The sequence below is a fragment of the Salvelinus fontinalis genome, chromosome 1, assembly GCF_029448725.1.
Source record: "Salvelinus fontinalis isolate EN_2023a chromosome 1, ASM2944872v1, whole genome shotgun sequence".
NCBI lineage: Eukaryota > Metazoa > Chordata > Actinopteri > Salmoniformes > Salmonidae > Salvelinus > Salvelinus fontinalis.
Window position 1 is genome coordinate 84780884 of NC_074665.1, and position 25020 is coordinate 84805903.

General features: G+C 43.2%; 1 protein-coding gene across 1 annotated transcript in view; it reads right to left on the minus strand.

The window, feature by feature from the left end:
* LOC129862867 (stonin-1-like) overlaps positions 1-25020 on the minus strand; it is a 29845-nt gene that overhangs the window by 4227 nt on the left and 598 nt on the right. The window contains exons 2-15 of the mRNA XM_055934927.1: positions 10021-11323; positions 9714-9911; positions 9253-9393; positions 8573-9092; positions 8010-8212; positions 5424-5525; positions 4902-5031; positions 4452-4501; positions 2260-2353; positions 1730-2001; positions 1373-1645; positions 949-1116; positions 603-711; positions 189-331 (exon numbers count right to left, since the gene is read on the minus strand). Coding sequence (XP_055790902.1) covers positions 189-331; positions 603-711; positions 949-1116; positions 1373-1645; positions 1730-2001; positions 2260-2353; positions 4452-4501; positions 4902-5031; positions 5424-5525; positions 8010-8212; positions 8573-9092; positions 9253-9393; positions 9714-9911; positions 10021-11223 — 3606 coding nt within the window. The 5' untranslated portion in view covers positions 11224-11323. The remainder of the gene's footprint in view (positions 1-188; positions 332-602; positions 712-948; positions 1117-1372; positions 1646-1729; positions 2002-2259; positions 2354-4451; positions 4502-4901; positions 5032-5423; positions 5526-8009; positions 8213-8572; positions 9093-9252; positions 9394-9713; positions 9912-10020; positions 11324-25020) is intronic.

The window sequence follows — 25020 nt, forward strand, 5'->3', positions numbered from 1 at the left end:
GTCCAGGTAACCCAACAGGCCGAGGCTTGATCTGTGTCCAGGTAACCCAACAGGCCGAGGCTTGATCTGTGTCCAGGTAACCCAACAGGCCGAGGCTTGATTTGTGTCCAGGTAACCAGACCCAAATAGTCATTTTGAAAAACAAAAAGGACAGGATGCACCTCTTTTCCTCAATAGCCATTTCTTACCTCTTCCACTGTGATTTCATCCATCCCCACACTGTCACCACTGGAGCTGGAGATGCCATCATCACTGCTGCCATCTACCCCCTGTAGGGCCTGGAGAGCCTCCACAGTCATCATGCCTAGGAACTCATTTTCTCCCATCGCACCTGTAACCACACTCTTAGCTTGTTCAACTCATCTATGGCTGCATTTACACAGGCAGACCATTCTAATCTTTTGACCAATCGCATCAGCTTTTTCACATCTTTCAGATCTTTTTCAGAACGGATCTGATTGTCAAAAGACCAATTAGTGAAAAAAATATCAGAATTGAGCTGCCTGTGTAAACGCAGCCTATTAGAATGACGCAGCAATTGTTAGCTAACAAAGCAATCACTTCCCTTGGCTAACATAACTATTGTTGACAATGCTACACACCTCCTTCCAACTCCTCCACGTCAGAGCTGCTGTCTGCAGGCCCATCCAGCTGGATGATGTCTGCCAGAGCATCATTGTAGTTGTAGTCTTTCAACAGGGCCATCTCCAGCTGTGGAAGATGGAACAGGAGATGTTATGAACTACCAATTGAGACCAGATGCCCTAAATACTTATGGCGATCTGAGAATTTGACTGGCGTTAGCAATATGACAAACACTCCACCTTGCCCTCTGACAGGTTAGGGGAGAGTTTCACCATATTGCTTAAAACTACAGTATGAAATCCTCTCAAATCTACAATGTTCTAGGGATTGGGCCTTAGTCCCAGTTGCCATTGCCTGTCTTACCTTGGTAGCATCCACAGGTAGACCCTCTAGGTGGGTTGTCATATCAGCCACCGCTCCTACATGATCCTCCTGTTTCACCATCTCCTCTACCCCCATCTCGCTGGCCTCGAACGCTGACCCCTGACCCATAAACCCTGACCCTTCAGACAGGGTCGTCTCCATCTTGACCTGGGTAAAACAAACATGATTATATAAGCTGCATGTTAAACCTTGGCTCAGGTCTCTTGTTTTCAAATGGAACCCTTTTCCTTATATATAGTACGCTACTTTTGACCAGCTCCCTATGGGCCATGATCAAAAGCAGTGGGAATAGGGTGTCATTTGTGAGTAAGCCTATGTCTTCTGAAATATAGCAGTACCCTGCCTTGCCACTAATAACATGAGATGGTTGACTGTTTGATGAAGATATGGTGGAATTATTTACCTGAAGGCTTGGCATGTGGGCGGAGCCGGAGGACAGGCTCATGTCTAGTGGCTGTGGACTGTCAAAATCAATCCCATCCAGAGTGAAATCACCACTGTCGAAGGGACTCTCTGGGGGGCGAGATGGCAGTTGGGCTGGGGGCTGGAAGGACACTAGAGTCTGACCAGAAAAGGTTGCCTGAGCTGAAGGAACCTGTGGCTGCTGAATGAGATTATTCTTCTGAACTGGGGGCTGGACCACAGGTTGGGGTAGCAAAGGCTTCTCATTAGGTGGCTGGGGAATAATACATCATTTTTTTGTAAAACACATTTGAAAAACCCAAAGTGCTACAATAAAAACATCAAGATGGTGATTCACCTGGACCGGAGGAATCAGGCTCCTCTGCTCTGTGGTCTGAGGATCAGCTCTGGGAGGAGCCACAGGCTGTGGGGAAAAAGGTTCGGTCTTCGGAAGGGCCATGGTCTTTAGGACAGTAGAAGGGACCACTGTGGCTGACTGCTGGGAAGCTGAGCTGGGATCTCTCCACTCCACTACAGGTAACCCTTGCCTGGGTTGGGCCTGGGGGAGATGGCGATGACCGGCTGGAGCCTGGGTCACCATCACTGGGACATTGACCTTATAAAGCTGGCCTTAGGGAGGCAGAGGAGAGGAATCGATAAGTAAAATGATCCATTCTAGAAATGTGTATCCATAGCCATGTATCCAAATGGGGACTAAACCACATTTTAATATATTATTAATTCTGCCCAGAACCATACCTGTGTCTACATCAAAGGAGTGTATATTATAAGTGTTCAAACAGAGTGATTTGTGTTCTTTTTAAATTAAGTTTGTCAAAAAGCATTTGAGTGCATATGGAGGTTTATGCATGCTGTGGCCCTTCTTACCAGAGGCCGTCTGCAGTGTGACCCCTGCAGGGATCTGGACTGGGTAGGTCATCCCGGGAGGAAGAGAGAAGGTGGCCAGTGTCCCACCGTTGTTCTGCAACACAATTAGATGCTTTACACATATTGGATCCCCTCAATGAAAGACATTACTTACTGTATTTGGCACAGAAAAAGAGAAACTGCAGCGAGATCCCACATAAAAGACATCAAATATATGCAACAGGCAGTCATTTATTTCCTTTATTTGAGGGGTGGGGTTACAGTTACAATATTCATGTCAATTTACACACTTACATTTATACCACATGTACTCTGTGTTTTGAGTGGCAGTACAAGTCAAAAGTTGACACACACTCATTCAACGGTTTCTTTATTTTTACTATTTTCTACATTGTAGAATAATAGTGAAGACATCAAAACTATGAAAGAGTCCATACTATGGCAAGAACAGCTCAAATAAGCAAAGAGAAACGACAGTCCATCATTATTTTAAGACATGAAGGTCAGTCAATCCAGAAAATTTTAAGAACTTTGAAAGTTTCTTCAAGTGCAGTCGCAAAAACCATCAAGCGCTATGATGAAACTGGCTCTCATGAGGACCGCCACATGAAAGGAAGACCCAGAGTTACCTCTGCTGCAGAGGATAGGAACAGTGGCAGAACGACAGATTTTTACCTTGTCAGCTTGGAGATTCGATCTTGCAACCTTTCGGTTACTAGTCCAACGCTCTAACCACTAGGCTACCTGCCACACCATTAAGGGTGGGTAATGAAGTTAGCAGACTGGACCAGGAAGCCGTGGGTAATGAAGTTAGCAGACTGGACCAGGAAGGGTGGGTAATGAAGTTAGCAGACTGGACCAGGAAGCCGTGGGTAATGAAGTTAGCAGACTGGACCAGGAAGCCGTGGGTAATGAAGTTAGCAGACTGGACCAGGAAGGGTGGGTAATGAAGTTAGCAGACTGGACCAGGAAGGGTGGGTAATGAAGAAAAGCGAATGAACATGAACAAAAGATGACATATGCAAGCCTAATGACTAAACAGTCAAACATAGGATAGCTGTAGGGTTCATTAATTGGCATGGTGTTAGCACTGTGTAAATGTCTTGAACCATAGGCAATATCATAGGCTAGGCTGCATGATTGTGCATGGCTAGAATATCTGAATAATGAGCCAGTCATGGGGTTCCATTAGTCAGCTTGTCCCCTTGTGTGTTTAGTTTGATGTGCTTCTCCAAGAAGTATTGAGTTTCCTTGGCAGTGGAAAACATGTGTGGTGTGTTCTAAGGTCAAGATGAGTTTTGCCAGGTGGATGAAGCCGCATCTCAAGTTTAGCTTGAGTGCTCGAGTAGCTGGGATCTCACCTCATTGTAGGTCTCCCTCCGTTTCAGCAATTCAGCACTGAGGTCTGGGTAGATGCTGATCCTCTTCCCTGCATAGGTCAGACCCCCAAATGCTGTTGCAAGGTGAACAATTTGCTACTTGACTTCAAAGCTATGGATCCGTATACAGTGAGAGCCATTGAGGAGTTAACCCGCAATGTTATACAGTGGCAAAAAAGCCAGCTTCTCCTTCCCGAACAGTTCATAGAAAAGATTGCTCATGAAGGACGTTGGGTTGCCCGCTTCCACACCAATTTCAAGTCCTATGACCAACACATAGAATTTACAGGAATGACTTAAGTAATTCCATGTTTTATTTTAAGAGTTGGATTATCCCTTCCAATTTAGCTTGCACTTTCCAGGTCATGGAATCACACATCTGTCACAATGACTGTTCTCCAGACTTTCCAATTCGGTTGAATAGGTATCCACTTTAGCAGTGCCAATGATTAATTTACCGGTATTAAATGGTAAGTCGAGGGCAGAGGTAATCTCCACACAAACAATCTCCCGGATAGTGCTGGCCAGCTCTTTCTGTTGTCTGGTGCTGAGAACCACCATGTTCCCACTGGTGAATTGTGGACGGACAAATTCCAGCTGCTGGAGCATAATAGACCTGCTAGTTATTTCTTGTGAAACAATGAATGTCCCACACCTTAATATGATGCCTAGTATTGACAAGTAGTTTCGGGAAATATGTCTTAATTCATAGTCATTTGCAAAATGAGGCCCTCTCGTCTACAGGCTGCCAGTAGGCTATTCTTCCAAACAGCGGTTTGCAGATATTATGCACGACAGTTTTGTGTAACTTGCCTTAGCAGTGAAACTCTGGACGTGTTGACCGGCAGGGATCACCATAGAGGCTGGGGATGAAAGGAGGAAGAGGAAAGGAATGATTAGGCTAATCAATTAAATACATAGCAATCTGCATGCAATAATCAATTTGCCTGATTAACTCACACACTGTAGAAAATGCAACAATTACCCGATATGGTGGATCAACTCATTGATTTGTGAAATAGGCCTAGATAGCAATGGGTGAGTTGGTCTTAGGGTGCGTCCCAAAAAGATCTAATGTTCCTGAAGTTTACACTCTTACACTTCTTCCAACAAATCTAAAAGCATTGGATTGGTGGAGGCATGGAGGGAGTTTCCACCATATTTCCTTTCAGTCAATTCCAGTGAAGGGAAGTGAACACTTTGGGAGGAAGGAGAGATAATTGGGAAGTACCCTTGGACATAAAAACATTACCAACGTATTACCTGCAGGTTTTGTAAAACTCTGTCCATAGTTTGGAGGGAGCTGCAGCACAAAGTTGGATGAGTTGATGGTGTTCTTCACGAGGGCCAAGCCATCCACTGCTTTGGACTGCAGAATCTTTGCCTCCCAGAGCTACAGATTAAATGTTGGTTTGCTAGTTAGTTGATTTGACATAAGCCATACCAAATATGATTGCAGTTCCAGTTACACAGCAGTAGTATTACTGCAGTAGGACCTATGCTCTTTTCTTGATTTCATCACTTCAATGTGATACTGTATATTCTGCAGTATTTATATACGTCATGAATGCAGTTATTTTTTGTGAAGACGGCAGGCAGTTAAGTCCACTGTGTGTAACAAAGTGAAGTCATTCCAGTCAGGGAGGACTAACGTCAGCTAAAAGAACGGGAAGAAGTACCACAAAGGCTGGCGATATTGAGTCGATATCGCCATCTGCCGGCCTCTGCCGTGGGGGAGAAGATCATGCTTACAAAAATCCTTGATCCACGTAAAGTCCCACTCACCTGTCTCAGGTCATCAAGGACACGGTCTTCCAGTCCTTCATCCAGAAACACCTCCCGCATGCTCTCAATCACATCATCTATGATGGACAGGTAGAGCTTCGGCTGGAAGGGTTTTCAAGGAGGATACAAGGAAGCACGAAGGATCATTAGTTAGCTAGTTAACAGTATGTAAACAAGTTAGCTAGCGTTAACTACTTATTTGGCTAATTGACAGTTTGGCAATCAAGAAGAGTAAAGTTAGTGACATGGCTATGTCGAGACACATTATCAAGTTACTAAGTAACCAAAACAACAACATAATGATCCGTTTATGGGCAACTTGCTCCTTACCACATGACTTGAATTTGATAGCATTTCGAGGGTCTAAGATGATCGGCTGCCTTGGTCTCGCTAGCTAGCGCGAGATAAGCAAAATAGCTAACGTTAGCTAGCAGACAAACAGAAAATATTGACAGGAATTTTCTATGTCAATATTAACAGATCTGTGGTTTTGGTCATTCTTTCCTAAGTGGACATTGATATAGCACACCTTGGTTGAAATAACTAATAACAGCTAGCTACTTCAAACTGCAGGCTGTCGACTCCAACACAGGTGTGACCTTTGACCTCTACATTTGTTCAACCCCTCCCCCTTCTCACAAATGCATGCATAAAATGCAAATGTATTCAACTTGTTTTATTTATAACTAGCACTGAAGTCATATACACATACATACATTTTGTTATATCGTTTTATATGTGAGTGAAGACCATTCCTGCATTTCTAGGATTACATAACCATACTACAATGATGTTGACCTATGGGAAAATAAGAGATGAGCGCTTGCATGCTTAGCTGTGCAAAAAGGCCATGGTTAACTAGCTAAACAACAAATTAGGGGATCAACATTTTATATAATTATAATTATTATTAATTTTTCCTTAAAATTGAAAATTCATTCCAAATAGTTTTGGGAAATAAGCCTAAACACTATGGGGTAGTTTCTCAGACAGATTGAGCCTTGTCCTGGACTAACAACCAATCTTGCATTACCCATCTCATATGTATATACTGTATCTCATTCTATGCCGCTCTGACATTGCTCGTCCATATATTTGTATATTCTTAATTACATTCCTTTACTAGATGTGTGTACATGTTGTGTAATTGTTAGATATTACTTGTTAAATATTACTGCACTGTCGGAGCTAGAAGCACAAGCATTTCGCTACACACGCAATAACATCTGCTAAACACGTGTATGTGACCAATAAAATGTGATTTAATTTGTAAAGCAATCTCTATGAGAACCTCCATTGAAAGTGCTTTTTAGTCCAGGACAAGGCTTAGTCTAATCTGTGACTGGGAAACTGGCCCTGTGAGTGTGTTAAATGTCTACAAGGTATTTCCTCTTTTATAAAGCGCTTCTGCAACCTCCTGTCAATAAATCATCTTCTGAGAGAACTGTAAAGTGCATTGTGATGGTAGGGCTGTGTGTTGGGTTCTTCGTTCCTGCAATAATAATAATTGTTTTTTTGTAGGCTACTTCGATTCCTCTATGTAGGTTACACCTAGCCTGGCTGCCAGACTGTTTCAGCTCTCTTGCCAACTCCTTACAGAATTGTCATGTCTGGCACCCAGGCTATGTTATAACATGACAATATCCATACATACATACATACAACAGGGCCAAACAATATCATGGAATGTCAGCCTTATAGGTGATAAGACGTACCTTTAGATTTTATTTTAACCTTTATTATTTCACTAGGCAAGTCAGTTAAGAACAAATTTTTATTTACAATGACACCCTACCTACCCGGAGGATGCTGGGCCCTATGGGACTCCAAATCACAGCCGGTTGTGATACCGCCTGGATTTGAACCAGGGTGTCTGACGCCTCTAGCACTGAGACGCAGTGCCACTGAGACGCTGCGCCACTCGGGAGCCCATAAAGAACATACAATATAAAAACAAGTGTTCATCAGCCACATGTAGGTTATGTCACTTTTAAAGATGTCCTTGTATCAAAGCATCCTGTGTATAGTCTCGATTCGAAGGCTTCCTCACGATGAACGAGACTTGGAAGTATGGTAATGTGAGACTTGATCCTGTAAGCTTGATCATCATCACTACTGTGGTTTGCAGCCTGATTGCCCCTGTGCTTCTGTCTCAATCCACTTCTTCTCAATTTCCACCTAGAAAAAGGACAGACCAATATGGTTTAGTTTCATTATGGAATACCCCCAATTCAACATCTATTCAACGTTGGTTCAACATCATTTGATTGACATGACGTGGAAACGACGTTGATTCAACCAGTGTGTGCCCAGTGGAGCAGGACAACGATAGAAGAGTTTGCTAGACGACAGTATGGGACCAACCTTGTCAGCTGGTGTCACAGTAATAACTACGCTATATCAGACAATATTGTGTTGGATGAAATATATACCAAGTTCCCCTAATAAGTCGCAAATCATGATTCTGCTTTGGAACTAACAAAAATAACATCAACAACAGCATTATAGATATTAAACAGCATTATATATACAAAACATTATAGATATTAAACTTGTTATCTAATATAATAATATCTCAGCCCTTACCTGACAATGATAGTGGGTCCTACCAGTGACATGTTTCTGAGGCTGAACGTCACTGTCTGTGCCCAGTGACGTCACTCTGGTCTGTGAGACCACGGCCCCCACCATCTCACACTCCATCGTGACAAACGCATACCAGTCAGTGGGGATCTCCTGATCTGAACCAAGCTCCAATTTACAGGAGAAGGTATGGGGATTTTCTACTGCTGTGAGAGGGAAAAGGGAGATTGTGTAGTTTCTACCACTTGGGGGAGCACTATGAGCAGAATCTGAAAGATACAGGTCTCCATCCTCTGGCACAATGCAAACAGGATTTAGTATTTATTTAGCCAAGCTGTAGTATAAAAAACCCTAATACTATAAAGAGTTGATGTATTTTAGCTAAACTGATTAGGGAACATAAGTTACATTTTAACATTGCTTATATTGAAACATGTTTCGGTAAATGTAACATGTAAAATCAAGCCAAATCAGAATAAGCCAGCATTCCATACAAACAGGGATTATAAATAGAACATCATCAATCGATCATCAAAGACAGCCAGACTATTCCTCTTAGTCCTTACCCATGTTCTTAGCAGGCAGTCTGTCGATCCTCCACACCATGGCCGAGTACACATTCTCATACTTGACTGTCCCCACGGTAACCTGCAAGACCGGCTGTGATTCAACAGCAAGGACTGTCCCCAGACACGCGTTCCGGTTTATCCTGGCTGTCAGGGATTTCCGTCGTAGGAACGTCACAGTACGTGACACCTTCACCCAGTCCGCCGGTACCGGGAAACGGATCAGAACGTTCTCGCAGAGCGGCTCAGTCTCCGACACTCCGGTAAATGACGGGAAGGTGGCTGACATGTTGAGAAAGGCTTGGAGTTCCACGTAGGCCCCTTGGACAGTCACCACGGCTTTGACGGAGAACGGTAGGTTAGTACTTCCCAGGGCTAACGTCTTGTAGCGCATCAGTTCTACTCTACAGGCGTCCGGAGGAGAGAACTTGAGCAGCCGGGACCTGTGGAACTCCAAGTCATTGATGCACTTGTGGAAGTGGCAGTCACTGATCTCCATCCAGCCCTCAAGGAGGTCATCCTGAAAGACCACAATGGAAATTAAAGGACCACAATTGAAATAGACCTAAGTCAACCTTTTTGTGGCATCCTGGATGATTCTACTAATTGTGTTGTCTTTTGATATGCAGGCTAAATTCTATGTATGTGTTGATATCTGTGTTAAGAAACTAACACCCAACCTCCTCAGAGCCAGAGCCGTAGCTGGCGTTGAAGCGGAGGAGCCCTAGGTCGTTGAGAGCCAGGAAACACTCCCCTGGTCCGTTGAGGAACGCCAGGCAGTGGATCCTTGTCATGGCTGCCCGATCCATCACCACACCGTTCTTAAAATTTATTTTAAGATTTTAGTCAATGAGAGTTCGAGTGGCAAAAAAAGGATCCCCAAGGAGCATGCAATATGTCAAAAACAGGAGGTAAGGAGTCATTTTTGTGAATGATTTTATCAAAAGACATTCATAGAAATGTATAACCTTCTTATTTAGGCTTTCAATTTGTATATAATAAGTAACAGCAAGTAATTCATGAGTTTTTAATAACGACCTGTAATAATGCTGAAATTCCAATGAACTACACAAACTACTAGGTACATTTCCTGAAGAGACTGTGTGCTATCTTATGGTAGTGAAAGAAGAAGTAAATGTACCTTGTCCAGCTGCACCCAGAGGTGGTCTGTGATCTGCAGTGTCATCTCCTGTTCCTCGTAGTGCCGTTTTTGTGACAGGGGCGGAGTCAGCCTAAGAATCTCCTCCTCCATGGTCTCTAACAGATCCTCCATGTCGCCGTATTCCGTGGTTCCAAATTTCAGCAGCTGCTCCACCTCAGCCTCGTGGGACACCTCCAGCTTCAGATCAAATCAAACTTTATACATTGTTGATTAAACGCCAAGCTAAAAACATGTTTTTTATAAAAAAGTGATTTTTAAAAAAAAAAGAAGTAAAATGCCCTCTTACCTTGTGGTTGTAGCGCTTCTTCTCTGTGTAAGACACGTGCTCCACCTTCACTGTCTGGATCTTGCGAGGCTCTCCGTTGCTCTCCAGCTTGAGATCTGACAACCTGCAGTGAGGCTGCAGCTGGAACTCTTTGAAGGGCTTCTCCAGTCCTTTCTCATAGTACATCTGGAGCACCCCTCCAGACAGCAGACGCAGGTAAATGGGGCCCCACTGTCGGGACGACATTCGGCTTTTCTTCTCTGGGATCCTCAGCATTAAAGACCAGCCGTCTCTCTTCTCGCTACGGAACAGACTGTGAGAGACAAAGGCTGCTGATGGTCCCTCCCTGACGTCCTCCTTGTCTCTTACTCCTCTCCTCCCCCCTCTATCCATCCCTACTCCTTCCTCTGTGTCATTGTCTTCCTCGGCCCGCAGGCCCTCCAGCTTGTGGCAGATGTAGGAGTAGGAGCTCTGGAGGTGGTCTGGTCGAGGAGGATCGTTGCTGTCTTTCGGCTGGATGAAGAAGCGAGGCAGACTAGAACCTTCACCCTCAGAGTCGGAAGAGGAGCTCCCAGAGTCCATACTATGCCCACCAGCCCCCTCCCAGAATGGGTTGAAATGCCCCGGGTCCCCCTGGAAGGAGGGGAAGGGACCGGGGCCATCGGAGACAGAGACGTCACTCTGGGGATGTGGGGTGGTGCCTGTGTGGGTGGCCTGGTCTAGGCCTGGGGGAGAAGAAGAATGCATGGTGGCAGAGGCAGAACTAGAGAAACTACGGAAGAAGTCGTGCTGATCCCAGGACCTGCAATGGAAAGGTAATGCACTGCTAGGAGGAGCCTCCCTTACCGGCGTGCAGAGAGGAGTGTTGTAGGGCACACAGGAACTTCCATTGATGTTAAAATGCATTGGAGGGGAGCTGAATTCAAGGGAACTGCTGAAGCTCCGGGATGGATCTCCCAATGGGGGCAGTACCAGCTTTAGGCCATTGGGACGGGGGACTGTCTTTAACCCTGTCGTTGTCACACTACCTGGGTGTGTCTTCAGAGCTGTAGAGGCATAGGAAGGGGGTGACCCTATCTTTGCCCCTGGTGACTTCAGTGGTGTTAAGGCCAACTTTGTCCCACTCCCTGGGATCTTCAGGGGTGTTGAGGCAAAAGAAGGGGACGTAGATGTAGTACACTCATCCTCGAAGGTCACCCAGTTTGGATTGTTCATGGAGCACATGGCTGTGGTTTTTTGGCATCCAGGTTCAAGTCAGTACTTCCTGGTTCTGTTGTTGACGTTATCCTCAGACTCCACCACAGAGGCCTTCCCTGCTGAAAAGCTGAACAGAACATTGTCATAGATTAGAACATACAGAGTAACAGCATACAATGTTTTTCTGTAGAATCTACAGGTATCAGTGGAGACTGGTGGGAGGAGCTATAGGAGGATGGGCTCATTGTAATGGCTGGAATGGAATTAATGGAACAGAGTCAAACATATGGTTTCCATATGCATGATGTGTTTTATACCGTTCTATAAAATTCCATTCCAGCCATTACAATGAGCCCGTCCTCCAATAGCGTCTCCCTCCAGCCTCCTCTGGCAGGTATTATATATTGGTGCATTTGCTATGAAATATACTGTATCAGGCATCTCTAATTTACACCAATACATAACCTCGCAATCCCCCCTAGTGAGCATTCTGTCTAAGAGACCTCTCCTACAGTTAGTGTTGCCGTAGACTTTAATGCAGGGAAACTTAAATCAGTTCTACCAAATCTCTATCAACATGTTAAATGTGCAACCAGAGGGAAAAAAATTCTAGATCACCTGTACTCCACAAACAGAGACGCGTACAAAGCTCTCCCTCGCCCTCCATTTCGTTAATCCGACCACAACTCTATCCTCCCGATTCCTGCTTACAAGCAAAAATTAAAAGCAGGAAGCACCAGTGACTCGGTCTATAAAAAAAAAAGTCAGATGAAGCAGATGCTAAACTACAAGACTGCTTTGCTATCACAGACTGGAACATGTTCCGGGATTCTTCCGATGACATTGAGGAGTACACCACATCAGTCACTGGCTTTATCAATAAGTGCATTGAGGACGTCGTCCCCACGGTGACTGTATGTTCATACCCCAACCAGAAGCCATGGATTACAGGCAACATTCGCACTGAGCTAAAGGGTAGAGCTGCCGCTTTCAAGGTGCGGGACTCTAACCCGGAAGCTTACAAGAAATCCCGCTATGCCCTGCGACGAACCATCAAACAGGCAAAGCGTCAATACAGGGCTAAGATTGAATCATACTACACCGGCTCCGACGCTCGTCGGATGTGGCAGGGCTTGCAAACTATTACAGACTACAAAAGGGAAGCACAGCCGCGAGCTGCCCAGTGGCACAAGCCTACCAGACGAGCTAAATCACTTCTATGCTCACTTCGAGGCAAGCAACACTGAGGCATGCATGAGAGCATCAGCTGTTCCGGACGACTGTGTGATCACACTCTCCGTAGCCGCCGTGAGTAAGACCTTTAAACAGGTCAACATACACAAGGCTGCGGGGCCAGACGGATCACCAGGACGTGTGCTCCGAACATGTGCTGACCAACTGGCAGGTGTCTTCACTGACATTTTCAACATGTCCCTGATTGAGTCTGTAATACCAACATGTTTCAAGCAGACCGCCATTGTCCCTGTGCACAAGAACAAAGGCAACCTGCCTAATTGACTACAGACCAGTGGCACTCACGTCTGTAGCCATGAAGTGCTTTAAAGGCTGGTAATGGCTCACATCAACACCATTATCCCAGAAACCCTAGACCCACTCCAATTTGCATACCACACAAACAGATCCACAGATGATGCAATCTCTATTGCACTCCACACTGCCCTTTCCCACCTGGACAAAAGGAACACCTATGTGAGAATGCTGTTCATTGACTACAACTCAGCGTTCAACACCATAGTACCCTCAAAGCTCATCACCAAGCTAAGGATCCTGGGACTAAACACCTCCCTCTGCAACTGGATCCTGGACTTCCTGACAGGCCGCCCCCAGGTGGTGAGGGTAGATAGCAACACATCTGCCACGCTGATCCTCAACACTGGAGCTCCCCAGGGGTGCGTGCTCAGTCCCCTCCTGTACTCCCTGCTCACCCACGACTGCATGGCCAGGCACGACTCCAACACCATCATTAAGTTTGCTGACGACACAATAGTGGTAGGCCTGATCACCGACAACGACGAGACAGCCTATAGGGAGGAGGTCAGAGACCTGGCCGGGTGGTGCCAGAATAACAACCTATCCCTCAACGTCACCAAGACTAAGGAGATGATTGTGGACTACAGGAAAAGGAGCACGTCCCCATTCTCATTGACGGGGCTGTAGTGGAGCAGGTTGAGAGCTTCAAATTCCTTGGTGTCCACATCAACAACAAACTAACATGTTGCAAGCACACCAAGACAGTCGTGAAGAGGGCACGACAAAGCCTATTCCCCCTCAGGAAACTAAAAAGATTTGGCATGAGATCCTCAAAAAGTTCTACAGCTGCAACATCGACAGCATCCTAACCGGTTGCATCACTGCCTGGTACAGCAATTGCTCGGGCTCCGACCGCAAGGTACTTCAGAGGGTAGTGCGTACGGCCCAGTACATCCCTGGGGCACTGCTGCCTGCCATCCAGGACCTCTACACCAGGCGGTGTCAGAGGAAGGCCCTAAAAATTGTCAAAGACCCCAGCCATCCCAGTCATAGACTGTTCTCTACTACCGCATGGCAAGCGGTACCGGAGTGCCAAGTCTAGGACAAAAAGGCTTCTCAACAGTTTTTACCCCCAAGCCATTAGACTCCTGAACATCTAACCAAATGTCTTTTTACTGTTGTTTTATTTCTTTACCCACACACACACACACACACACACACACACACACACACCTTTTTCCCCCACACCATTGGTTAGAGCCTGTAAGTAAGCATTTCACTGTAAGGTCTACATGTGTTGTATTCGGCGCACGTGACAAATAAACTTTAATTTGGGCAGTTGTCATAATTGACATTTGGGCTCCTTTTAGTAGAATTTAGTGGGATTTTGGCTCAGATTAATCTGCAAAGTGTCATAAAAATCTGCCAACACAGTGCAGTTGCAATCCGCGACATTAAATTTCCCACATGACTGGTTGAATGATTCAATAGCTGGCGAGTTGACTGTTGGTTGAATGATTCAATAGCTGGCGAGTTGACTGTTGGTTGAATGATTCAATAGCTGGCGAGTTGACTGTTGGTTGAATGATTCAATAGCTGGCGAGTTGACTGTTGGTTGAATGATTCAATAGCTGGCGAGTTGACTGTTGGTTGAATGATTCAATAGCTGGCGAGTTGACTGTTGGTTGAATGATTCAATAGCTGGCGAGTTGACTGTTGGTTGAATGATTCAATAGCTGGCGAGTTGACTGTTGGTTGAATGATTCAATAGCTGGCGAGTTGACTGTTGGTTGAATGATTCAATAGCTGGCGAGTTGACTGTTGGTTGAATGATTCAATAGCTGGCGAGTTGACTGTTGGTTGAATGATTCAATAGCTGGCGAGTTGACTGTTGGTTGAATGATTCAATAGCTGGCGAGTTGACTGTTGGTTGAATGATTCAATAGCTGGCGAGTTGACTGTTGGTTGAATGATTCAATAGCTGGCGAGTTGACTGTTGGTTGAATGATTCAATAGCTGGCGAGTTGACTGTTGGTTGAATGATTCAATAGCTGGCGAGTTGACTGTTGGTTGAATGATTCAATAGCTGGCGAGTTGACTGTTGGTTGAATGATTCAATAGCTGGCGAGTTGACTGTTGGTTGAATGATTCAATAGCTGGCGAGTTGACTGTTGGTTGAATGATTCAATAGCTGGCGAGTTGACTGTTGGTTGAATGATTCAATAGCTGGCGAGTTGACTGTTGGTTGAATGATTCAATAGCTGGCGAGTCGACTGTTGGTTGAATGATTCAATAGCTGGCGAGTCGACTGTTGGTTGAAATATTCAATAGCTGGCGAGTCGACTGTTGGTTGAATTATTCAATAGCTGACGAGTCGACTGTTGGTTGAATTATTCAATAGCTGACGAGTCGACTGTTGGTTGAATTATTCAATAGCTGACGAGTCGACTGTTGGTTGAATTATTCAATAGCTGACGAGTTGACTGTTGGTTGAATTATTCAATAGCTGACGAGTTGGGTTGTTTCTTTTATTGGTGGCAAATCAGCAAATAGTGCCATGTGGTAATATTTAGCCCAACACAAGAGAACAATACTGAATATATAAAGAAGTTAGAGAGGAGGAGAAAGTAACATCTTGCTCTTTGCGGTGTCTGTGTCTTGTCACCAGTCAACCACACACACAATCCCTGTGTTCTCCCACTGGAATTGAAGAGGATAAATATAGAAACACTGAACATGCTAGTGGACACCGATGAGTAACATCTGTCTAAACGCTACAGCTGCAGCCTTGTTGAATGAAAAGGCAGAGAGGTGCAGCTCTGCTCTGTCAGCAACTACCAGAGGAATTGGGGTCGATTTCAATTTGTGTTGGACTTCAGCTCCCTCCTACTCAAAGGTGGTGAAAAGTGGAATACATTGGAGTTGGAATAAAATGTAGGGTTTTGGAAATTGTACATAGATAGTGATGGATGAAAATACCATGCTCTAGTGGGAAATGTGGAAGATGGAATAGAACTGAATCAGAGGGGTTGGGTAGTGTTCATTACGCCAAATAGAAAACACAGGCTTTCCTTGGACTCGTCCAATAAGAAATACCTATTTTCGTTTTCTGTTGCAAAATGTTTTGCTAATGAATACAAGGACACTGCTCTGCTCTAGTCAGTTTTAGCAGCATTCAGGAAATGTGTCACTGGCACTCGAGCAGAGAGCCAATCACCACTCTTTATTCGCCAACAGTATGAAACCATCTGTGATAACTAGGCTGTGGAACACTGGAACAGCTGGTGAGATATGGGGCACAGACACTACTACTTAACTCATATGACTTAATGAGTTACACCTCATATATTGTAAACCTCATCCCCAGGCTAACTGCCAAAGAGCCGGCTGGTGGCCAAATCGAATAAAATGATTACTGCATAGTCTATTATGTGGTAGCAGTTGATTCATTTGGTTGAGGTGTGGAAATATTGCCTTGTCCCAGATCTGTTTTGCAAGACATCACTAACAGATCTGGGACAAGGAACTTGGAAATATAGGCTAGTACATTAACCTGAACTCTGATGTCATCCATGCCCTCCACACCAGCTGTCATAAGTTTCCATGTTAGAGAATACTGTAATGTCTTGCAATGCCAGACTACCTTCACCCAGCACAATGGAGAGCAGACACGCTGTAATCGGCATACAATCTAGCAATTGATTCCCAGTCAACAGACGCAAAACACCGGTTTCAATCTTTATCCATCACAGCCACCAACCTCACCACAGAGATACAGGCCTAACTTCTGGAAATTAAACTAAGCACAGTAGTTACTCTGCAATCTCCTTACCAACTCCCTACCCCCACTATTACATTTACCACAGCCAATGGGTTACAGCCTACAGTATGTATGAAGACAACTAGTGGCACTGGAAAAGTTCCTTTCATGCTATAAATAACTATGGAGGGAGCTCAAGGGCTGTAGGAGCCCAAGGGAGCGTCTCAGAGTAGAAATGCTGATCTAGGATCAGTTTAGCCTTTTAGGTCTTAATGAATAAGATTACATGGACCTGATCCCCGATCAGCACTTCTACTCTGAGACTTTTGTATTTTTATTTAACTAGGTTAGTCAGTTAAGAACAAATTCTTATTTACAATGATGGCCTACACCGGCCAAACCCGGACGACACTGGGACAATTGTGCACCGCCCTATCCCAATCACGGCCGGTTGTGATACAGCCCGAAATCGAACCAGGATCTGTAGTGGCACCTCTAGCACTGAGATGCAGTGCCCTAGACAGCTGCGCCACTCAGGAGCCCAAATTATACATACTGGGCCCAGCATGGTAATGGGGCTGTCAAGGCCTGGAGAGCTGGGTCGTTCTAATGAGGACTAAGGAAGTTAGATATGGCAGGTATGTCTGTTATGGTTCACCCTCAGCTTCTCCCTCTGTCTTATGGACTGAACTGTGGTTTGATCTAGCAGTGTTCCAAGAAAGATTGAACCTTGTAGACTACAGGCTAACTGAGCTATGGTTTCAAAAGTGCATCAGCCTTAACCCCATATTCTGCCATTATCCCTGCTGTTTAATGGTTATTTCAATTCATCCCATTGATTCAGGCATGTTGAAATGACAGAATGTGGCTTTTAGGGAAGAAGAACCTTGTATTGAGGCTAACTGAACTCTAACTGAACTCCTGCAGGCAATTTCACTCCCAGACAGTACTGCCACCTCCAGCAGCCTGTTACAAAGAGATGGAGCAGAGAAATAGCCTGATCCCAGATGCATTGTCACGCTAGCAGGAGTTGGCATGAGAGTGCAAACGGATTCAGCACCAGGCTAGTAGCAGGGGGAATGATACATAAATCTGCAGAGGCAGAAGAAGGACATTCCTATCATTCCTAAGGGACAGAGCAACATGCACACAGGAAATACCAGCCTACTCTGCTGCTCCCACACAACTCACTGTCACTGGGATCACAGACAATATATACCACATTGATTACACTGTACTGTAGATGTCACTCATGTCTGGTTGCTCATGTTAGTAGAGTTATGATTGAAACCTGAACTTTTAGATTGCTTTGTCCCCAGACACAGATTAAACCTAATCCTAATTAGTTTTTTAGTCAAGGACTAAAATTAAAAAGGTGGCGTCTGAAACCACCTTTACTGTACGAGCCTATTTTGTAAGGACAAGCCTCCTCAGTGGTCTGATAACTAAATAAGAAGCATCTGATCATGTTTGCATCATATGATAGCTCGCTCTCCAGTAATGTTTGTCTCACATGATATAAATCATCCTTTTATAATGACTTGAAATGAGAGAGACAGTGGATGAAGATAAAGACAGGGAAACACCAAAGCTCCTACACGATGGCTATGGAACTTTTTCACTTCAGGTAATGTATTTCCCAACAGACTCTTTTCAAATAGCTACAAGACAATGACTTGAGTAAGTGACAAACAAGCCACATTTAGAAAAAGATCCACCTCAATGTGACTTCCCTTGTTAAATAAAGAACCCTCTGGTTACGTAGTCTGTAAAACTGTCAGACAGAGGTGACGGGAGGTGAGTTGAGTCACGGACAAATTTATTTTCTTACTTGCATCCATTGCTCTGTATATGCATTATTTGAGTGTGGTTACATTTCTCCAGCCCATTCACTCAGGTGTTTACCAAAACAAGTGGCAGTTCGAATCCCAGATTGCCCCTTTAAAAGTTGTCATCGTGACCTTATTTAGCTTGTTCAGTGGAATTTACATGAATATCTATTAGACTACTGTTTTCTGAGTGTTTGAGCATATCGTTTTGCTCCAGAACTTTGACAGAATTCTTAATAGAAGAATATCCCATTTAATTTGGAATCAAAGACTTCCTGCTGTGACAAGAGATTCATGCCCCCTGTAAGTGCTACTGTGCACTGCAAGTCCCCCTGCTATTGTGCTGAATTAACTGTGTGATGACCCATTTCAACAGGGAATAAAATAGACTACAGTCCCTACCTTTGCAAAAACTGTTCTGTGTGGGTGTTCTGTGTGTGGGGGGGTTTTGTGTGTGTGTGTGTTTTGTGTGTGTGTGTGCATGCATGTGTTTTGTGTGAATGTCTGTGTTGACCCTGTGCTGACCCTGTCCTCTAGATGTCCCCAGGAAACTTAAATCAGCATGGCTTGATTAGAACAAATCAATTACTTGATTAAAGGACCAATCTGCATTTCGAACAATAACAAAGCATACACCCCACCACTGACTTCATAAACAGCTGAGGGATGGGGATGGGGAAATGTAACCACTCTCAAACTCATTAATAGCGCTATGGATGGAAGGACTGACCATCCATGATATCAACATTATAGTTTTAACCATGTGTTGAGTTTTTGTTTACATTTACAAACAAAGGAGTAAAACAAGCTTATAGTTTGGGTTTTGATGTGGTAAGACAGTTAAGTTAATGTGTCATCTATAAGTTTTCAATAATCAATAGGTATTATTACTTTAAAAATCAAAAACATTTATGTAGCAACTGCAGATTGCCCCTATATTTAGTTGTAATATTTTCCTTCATGCCATCTGTCAATTAACTGCAAAACAACTACCATTATATTGATCAACCTATAAATGTTAATCAAGCACTATGTGTGGGAACAACCTATTTAAAAGTCTCTGCTATAGCTAACTTTTTGCTTTGAGTGAAATGAGCCAAGTCTGTCTGTCCAGTGTACAAGAACGCCTACTTGAGTGACCGCTGACCTAGTGGTTTTAAGATTGACAGATTCACTATAATGACATGAGAAAATGTTGCCTGCAGGCCCATTCTTCAGTGAAACTCTGGCATTAAGATAATTGTTGTTTTGCCATGTATTGTTCCAACACAGACTATACAAAGGTCTCTGTAAAAATTAAACCGTGTTGTGATCGTCCATGACTCATTCCTATACCGCCAGAGGAAACTAGCTTCAACATCACGGCAGGAACGATGCAATGTCACAAAAGGAGAATTATCCTACCTGTGCTTTTTTTTTAACCTGTTTTCGTTGTTTAGTCATTGAAACTATGACTTTCGACTGAGGTAAAGACAGATTCAGGCTGGATATTCACCTGTAGTTTTCCTTACGTCCACCAACAGCAGTTAGGGACCGTCAACATAGTGACAAATAACATTTTTCTAATTTAAATATCTCTTTAACCATTACTCCTCAAACTTTCTAAACTGGTTCTAGCTGGCATAGACACACGTTTTAGTTGGTTTACATCTCACATTATTTTAAATTATTTAGTTTTGAAATTCAATAGCGCCTTGGTCATGTGACCCGCACACCATAAACAATGTGCATAATGTACACTCAGTGGGCCTACACATCTTTTTGTTTGTCCATTTGCATCTCATGAGATTTTACGATAAATTTAAAAATATTCAAATGTCAATAGCTCCTTAGCCTTATGACCTACAACCCTCAAGCTACTTTCAGAACATCCAGTCACTAACCTTAAATATTGCACACCCTTTAGTTCATCCATTTTCATATCAGGTGATTTTACATAAAGTGTTCTTTATTTTTCCATTGTTTCTAATTTCAATACCTCTCTGGTCATGTGACCTAAAACCCACAAACTGCTGTCAGAATATCCACTGACAAGCCTTATATAGATATTGCACAACTTTTTGTTTGTCCATTTTCATCTCAAACAATTTTACATACACTACCGTTCAAAAGGTTGGGTCACTTAGAAATGTCCTTGTTTTAGAAAGAAAAGCTATTTGTTTGTCCATTAAAACATCAAATTCATCCCAAATACAGCGTAGACATTGCTAATATTGTAAATGACTATTGTAGCTGGAAACGGCAGATTTTTTATGGAATATCTACATAGGCGTACAGAGGCCCATTATCAGCAACCATCACTCCTGTGTTCCAATGGCACGTTGTGTTAGCTAATCCAAGTTGATCATTTTAAAAGGATATTGATCATTAGAAAACACTTTTGCAATTATGTTAGCACAGCTGAAAACGGTTGTCCTGATTAAAGAAGCAACAAAACTGGCCATCTTTAGACTAGTTGGGTATCTGGAGCATCAGCATTTGTGGGTTTGAATACTCGTCAGTCTATTCATGTTCTGAGAAATGAAGGCTATTCCATGCGAGAAATTGCCAAGAAACTGAAGATCTCGTACAACCCTGTGTAGTACTCCCTTCACAGAACAGCGCAAACTGCCTCTAACCAGAATAGAAAGAGGAGTGGGAGGCTCCGGTGCACAACTGAGCAAGAGGACAAGTACGTTAGAGTGTCTAGTTTGAGAAACAGACGCCTCACAAGTTTTCAAATGCCAGCTTCATTAAATAGTACCCGCAAAACACCAGTCTCAAAGTCAACAGTGAAGAGGCGACTCCGGGATGCTGGCCTTCTAGGCAGAGTTGCAAAGAAAAAGCCACATCTCAGACCAATAAAAACAAAAGATTAAGATGGGCAAATGAACACTGGACAGAGGAAAAAAATGTTATGGACAGACAAATCTAAGTTTGAGGTGTTCGGATGACAAAGAAGAACATTCGTGAGACGCAGAAAAACATGCTGGAGGAGTGCTTGACGCCATCTGTCAAGCATGGTGGAGCAATGTGATGGTCTGGGGTGCTTTGTTGGTGGTAAAGTAGAAGACTTGTACAGGGTAAAAGGGATCTTGAAGAAGGAAGGCTATCACTCCATTTTGCAACGCCATGCCCTGTAAACAGAGCTTAATTGGAGCCAATTTCCTGCTACAACAGGACAATGACCCAAAGCACAGCTCCAAACTATGCAAGAACTATTTAGGGAAGAAGCAGTCAGCTGGTATTCTGTATATTATGGAGTGGCCAGCACAGTCACCGGATCTCAACCCTTTGAGCTGTTGTGGGAGTTGCTTGACCGTATGAAGTGCCCATCAAGCCAATCCAATTTTGTGGGAGGTGCTTTAGGAAGCATGGGGTGTAATCTCTTCAAATTACCTCAACAAATTGAACTAAAATGCCAAAGGTCTGCAAGGCTGTAATTGATGCAAATAGAGGATTCTTTGACAAAAGCAAAGTTTGAAGGACACAATTACTATTTCAATTAAAAATCATTATTTATAACCTTGTCAACATCTTGACTATATTTTCAATTCATTTTGCAACTCATTTCATGTATGTTTTCATGGAAAACAAGGACATTTCTAAGTGACCCCAGACTATTGAACAGTAGTGTACATTTTCTAACTTTCAAATTGAAATAGCTCCTTAGTCTTATGACCTACAACCCTCAAACTAGGTTCAGAATATCCACTGAGTAGCCTTCTATGTAGCACAACCTTTTGTTTGTCCATTTTAATCTCACACGATTTTACATACATTTTCAATGTTTCTAATTTCAATAGCTTTTGGTCATGTGACCTACTGGACTCAAACAACGTTCAGAACGTACACGCAGTGGGCCTACACATTGTATACACTTTCATTTGTCCATTTTAAATCTCACACGGTTTACATGATTTTTTTTCATTTCAATAATTCCCTGGTCATGTGACTTACAACCCTCAAACTACTTTCAGAATATCAATTTACTCGCCATAAATATACAGCTGAAGTCGGAAGTTTACATACACCTTAGCCAAATCCATTTAAACTCAGTTTTTCACCATTTCTGACATTTAATCCTAGTAAAAAATCCCTGTCTAAGGTCAGTTAGGGTTAGCAGTTTATTTTAAGAATGTGAAATGTCAGAATAATAGTAGAGAGAATTATTTATTTCAGCTTTTATTTCTTTCATCACATTGCCAGTGGGTCAGAAGTTTACATACACTCAATTAGTATTTGGTAGCATTGCCTGTAAATTGTTAAACTTGGGTAAAACATTTTGGGTAGCCTTCCACAAGCTTCCCACAATATGTTGGGTGAATTTTGGCCCATTCCTCCTGACAGAGCTGGTGTAACGGAGTCAGGTTTGTAGGCCTCCTTGCTCGCACACGCTTTTTCAGTTCTGCCTACAAATTTTCTATAGGATTGATGTCAGGTCTTTGTGATGGCCACTCCGATACCTTGACTCTGTTGCCATTTTGCCACAACTGTGGAAGTATGCTTGGGGTCATTGTCCATTTGGAAGACCCATTTACGACCAAGCTTTAACATCCTGACTGATGTCTTGAGATGTTGCTTCAATATATCCACATAATTTTCTTTCCTTATGATGCCATCTATTTTGTGAAGTGCACCAGTCCCTCCTGCAGCCCAACATGATGCTGCCACCCCCATGTTTCAAGGTTGGGATGGTGTTCTTAACCTGCAAGCCTCCCCCTTTTTCCTCCAAACATAACGATGGTCATTATGGCTAAACAGTTCTATTTTTGTTTCATCAGACCAGAGAACATTCCTCCAAAAAGTACAATCTTTGTCCCCATGTACAGTTGCAAACCGTTTTCTGGCTTTTTTAGGGCGGTTTTGGAGCAGTGGCTTCTTCCTTGCTGAGCAGCCTTTCAGGTTATGTCGATATAGGACTCGTTTTACTGTGGATATAGATACTTTTGTACCTGTTTCCTCCAGCATCTTCACAAGGTTCGTTGCTGTTGTTCTGGGATTGATTTGCACTTTTCGCACCAAAGGACATTCATCTCTAGGAGACAGAACACGTCTCCTTCCTGAGCGGTAGGACGGCTGCGTGGTCCCATGGTGTTTACACTTGCGTACTATTTTCTTGTACAGATGAACGTGGTACCTTCAGGCGTTTGGAAATTGATCCAAAGGATGAACCAGACTTGTGGAGATCTACAATTTCTTTTCTGAGGTTTTGGCTGATTTCTTTTGATTTTCCCATGATGTCAAGCAAAGAGGCACTGAGTTTGAAGGTAGGCCTTGAAATACATCCACAGGTACACCAATTGACTCAAATTATGTCAATTAGCCTATCAGAAGCTTCTAAAACCATGACACCATCTAAAGCCATCATTTTCTAGATTTTTCCGAGCTGTTGAAAGGCACAGTCAACTTAGTGTATGTCAATTTCTGATCAACTGGAATTGTGATACAGTGAATTATAAGTGAAATAATCTGTCTGTAAACAATTGTTGGAAAAATTACTTGCGTCATGCACGAAGTAGATGTCCTAACCGACCTGCCAAAACTATAGTTTTAGCCAAAACTAAACCTATAGTTAACAAGAGATTTGTGGACTGGTTGAAAAAAAAAATTTCATTTCATGTAAACTTCCAACTTCAACTGTACCTATGTGAGAGTGGTTTCTCGGCCCTCACTAGCAAAAAAAAACTAAATAAAGGCACAGACTGTGTGGAAAATGATTTAAGAAAGAGTCTCTCCAATACAACAGTCTTTTCCTCGGTTCACAATTTCGAAGAATAAATAAGGTTTTATATGTAAGATGGTTAAATAAAGAGAAAAATTATTGATTATTATATTATTATTTGTGCCCTGGTCCTATAAGAGCTCTTTGTTACTTCCCATGAGCCAGGTTGTGACTAATTCTAATGTTTAATAAATGTATCATAGTGTGTGTGTGTGGCAGGCGTACAATGACGGCAAAAACAACATTTAAGGGTGCGCTGACCCTGGTGCTAGAGGGGGTAGGCAGCTGGAGGTTGAATGTTGGAAGGGGTACGGGACTATAAAAAGTGTGGGAACCATTGCCATAGGTGAACCTGCAGAAGGATCATTAACGGGTTGTCAGCCGCCGGCGCGGGGCTGTGCTCCAAAAACAAAACGGACAAACTAAAGGGTGTGCAATGCGTAGGCCCACTGAGTGTACGTTCTGAACCTTGTTTGAGTCCAGTATGTCACATAACCAAGGAGCTATTGAAATTAGAACGTTTGAAAAATTCATGTGAAATGATAAATGGACTAACTAAACGGTGTGCAAAGTCAAGTCCCACTGAGTGTACGTTCTGAACCTTGTTTGAAGTCAGTAGGTCACATGACCAAGGAGTTATTGAAATGTAACATTTTGAAAAATTCATGTCAAATTTAGTGAGATGAAAATGACTAAAGAAGTGTAGTCAGTGGACATTCTTAACCTTGTTTGAGTCAAGTAGGTCACATGACCAAGGAGTTTTTGAAATTCAAATTAAAAGAAGTTTGTACTTTGTTTAAGTTCCCTAACTAATTAAACTAGGAATACAAAAAGCTGCTCACATTTACACATGTTTATTAGCTTTGGAAAGCGAATTAATGTCCAAATCATGAAAATAAGATTACATTTATTTGGAGTCTGTGGCTCAAGTGGTTTGAAAGCACGAATATCCAAGCTGAAACTGTCTTTACCTCGGTTGACTACCCATACTAGTTTTTCAGCAAATAATATGACTGAGATTCAGGTAAATTGTTAATGTA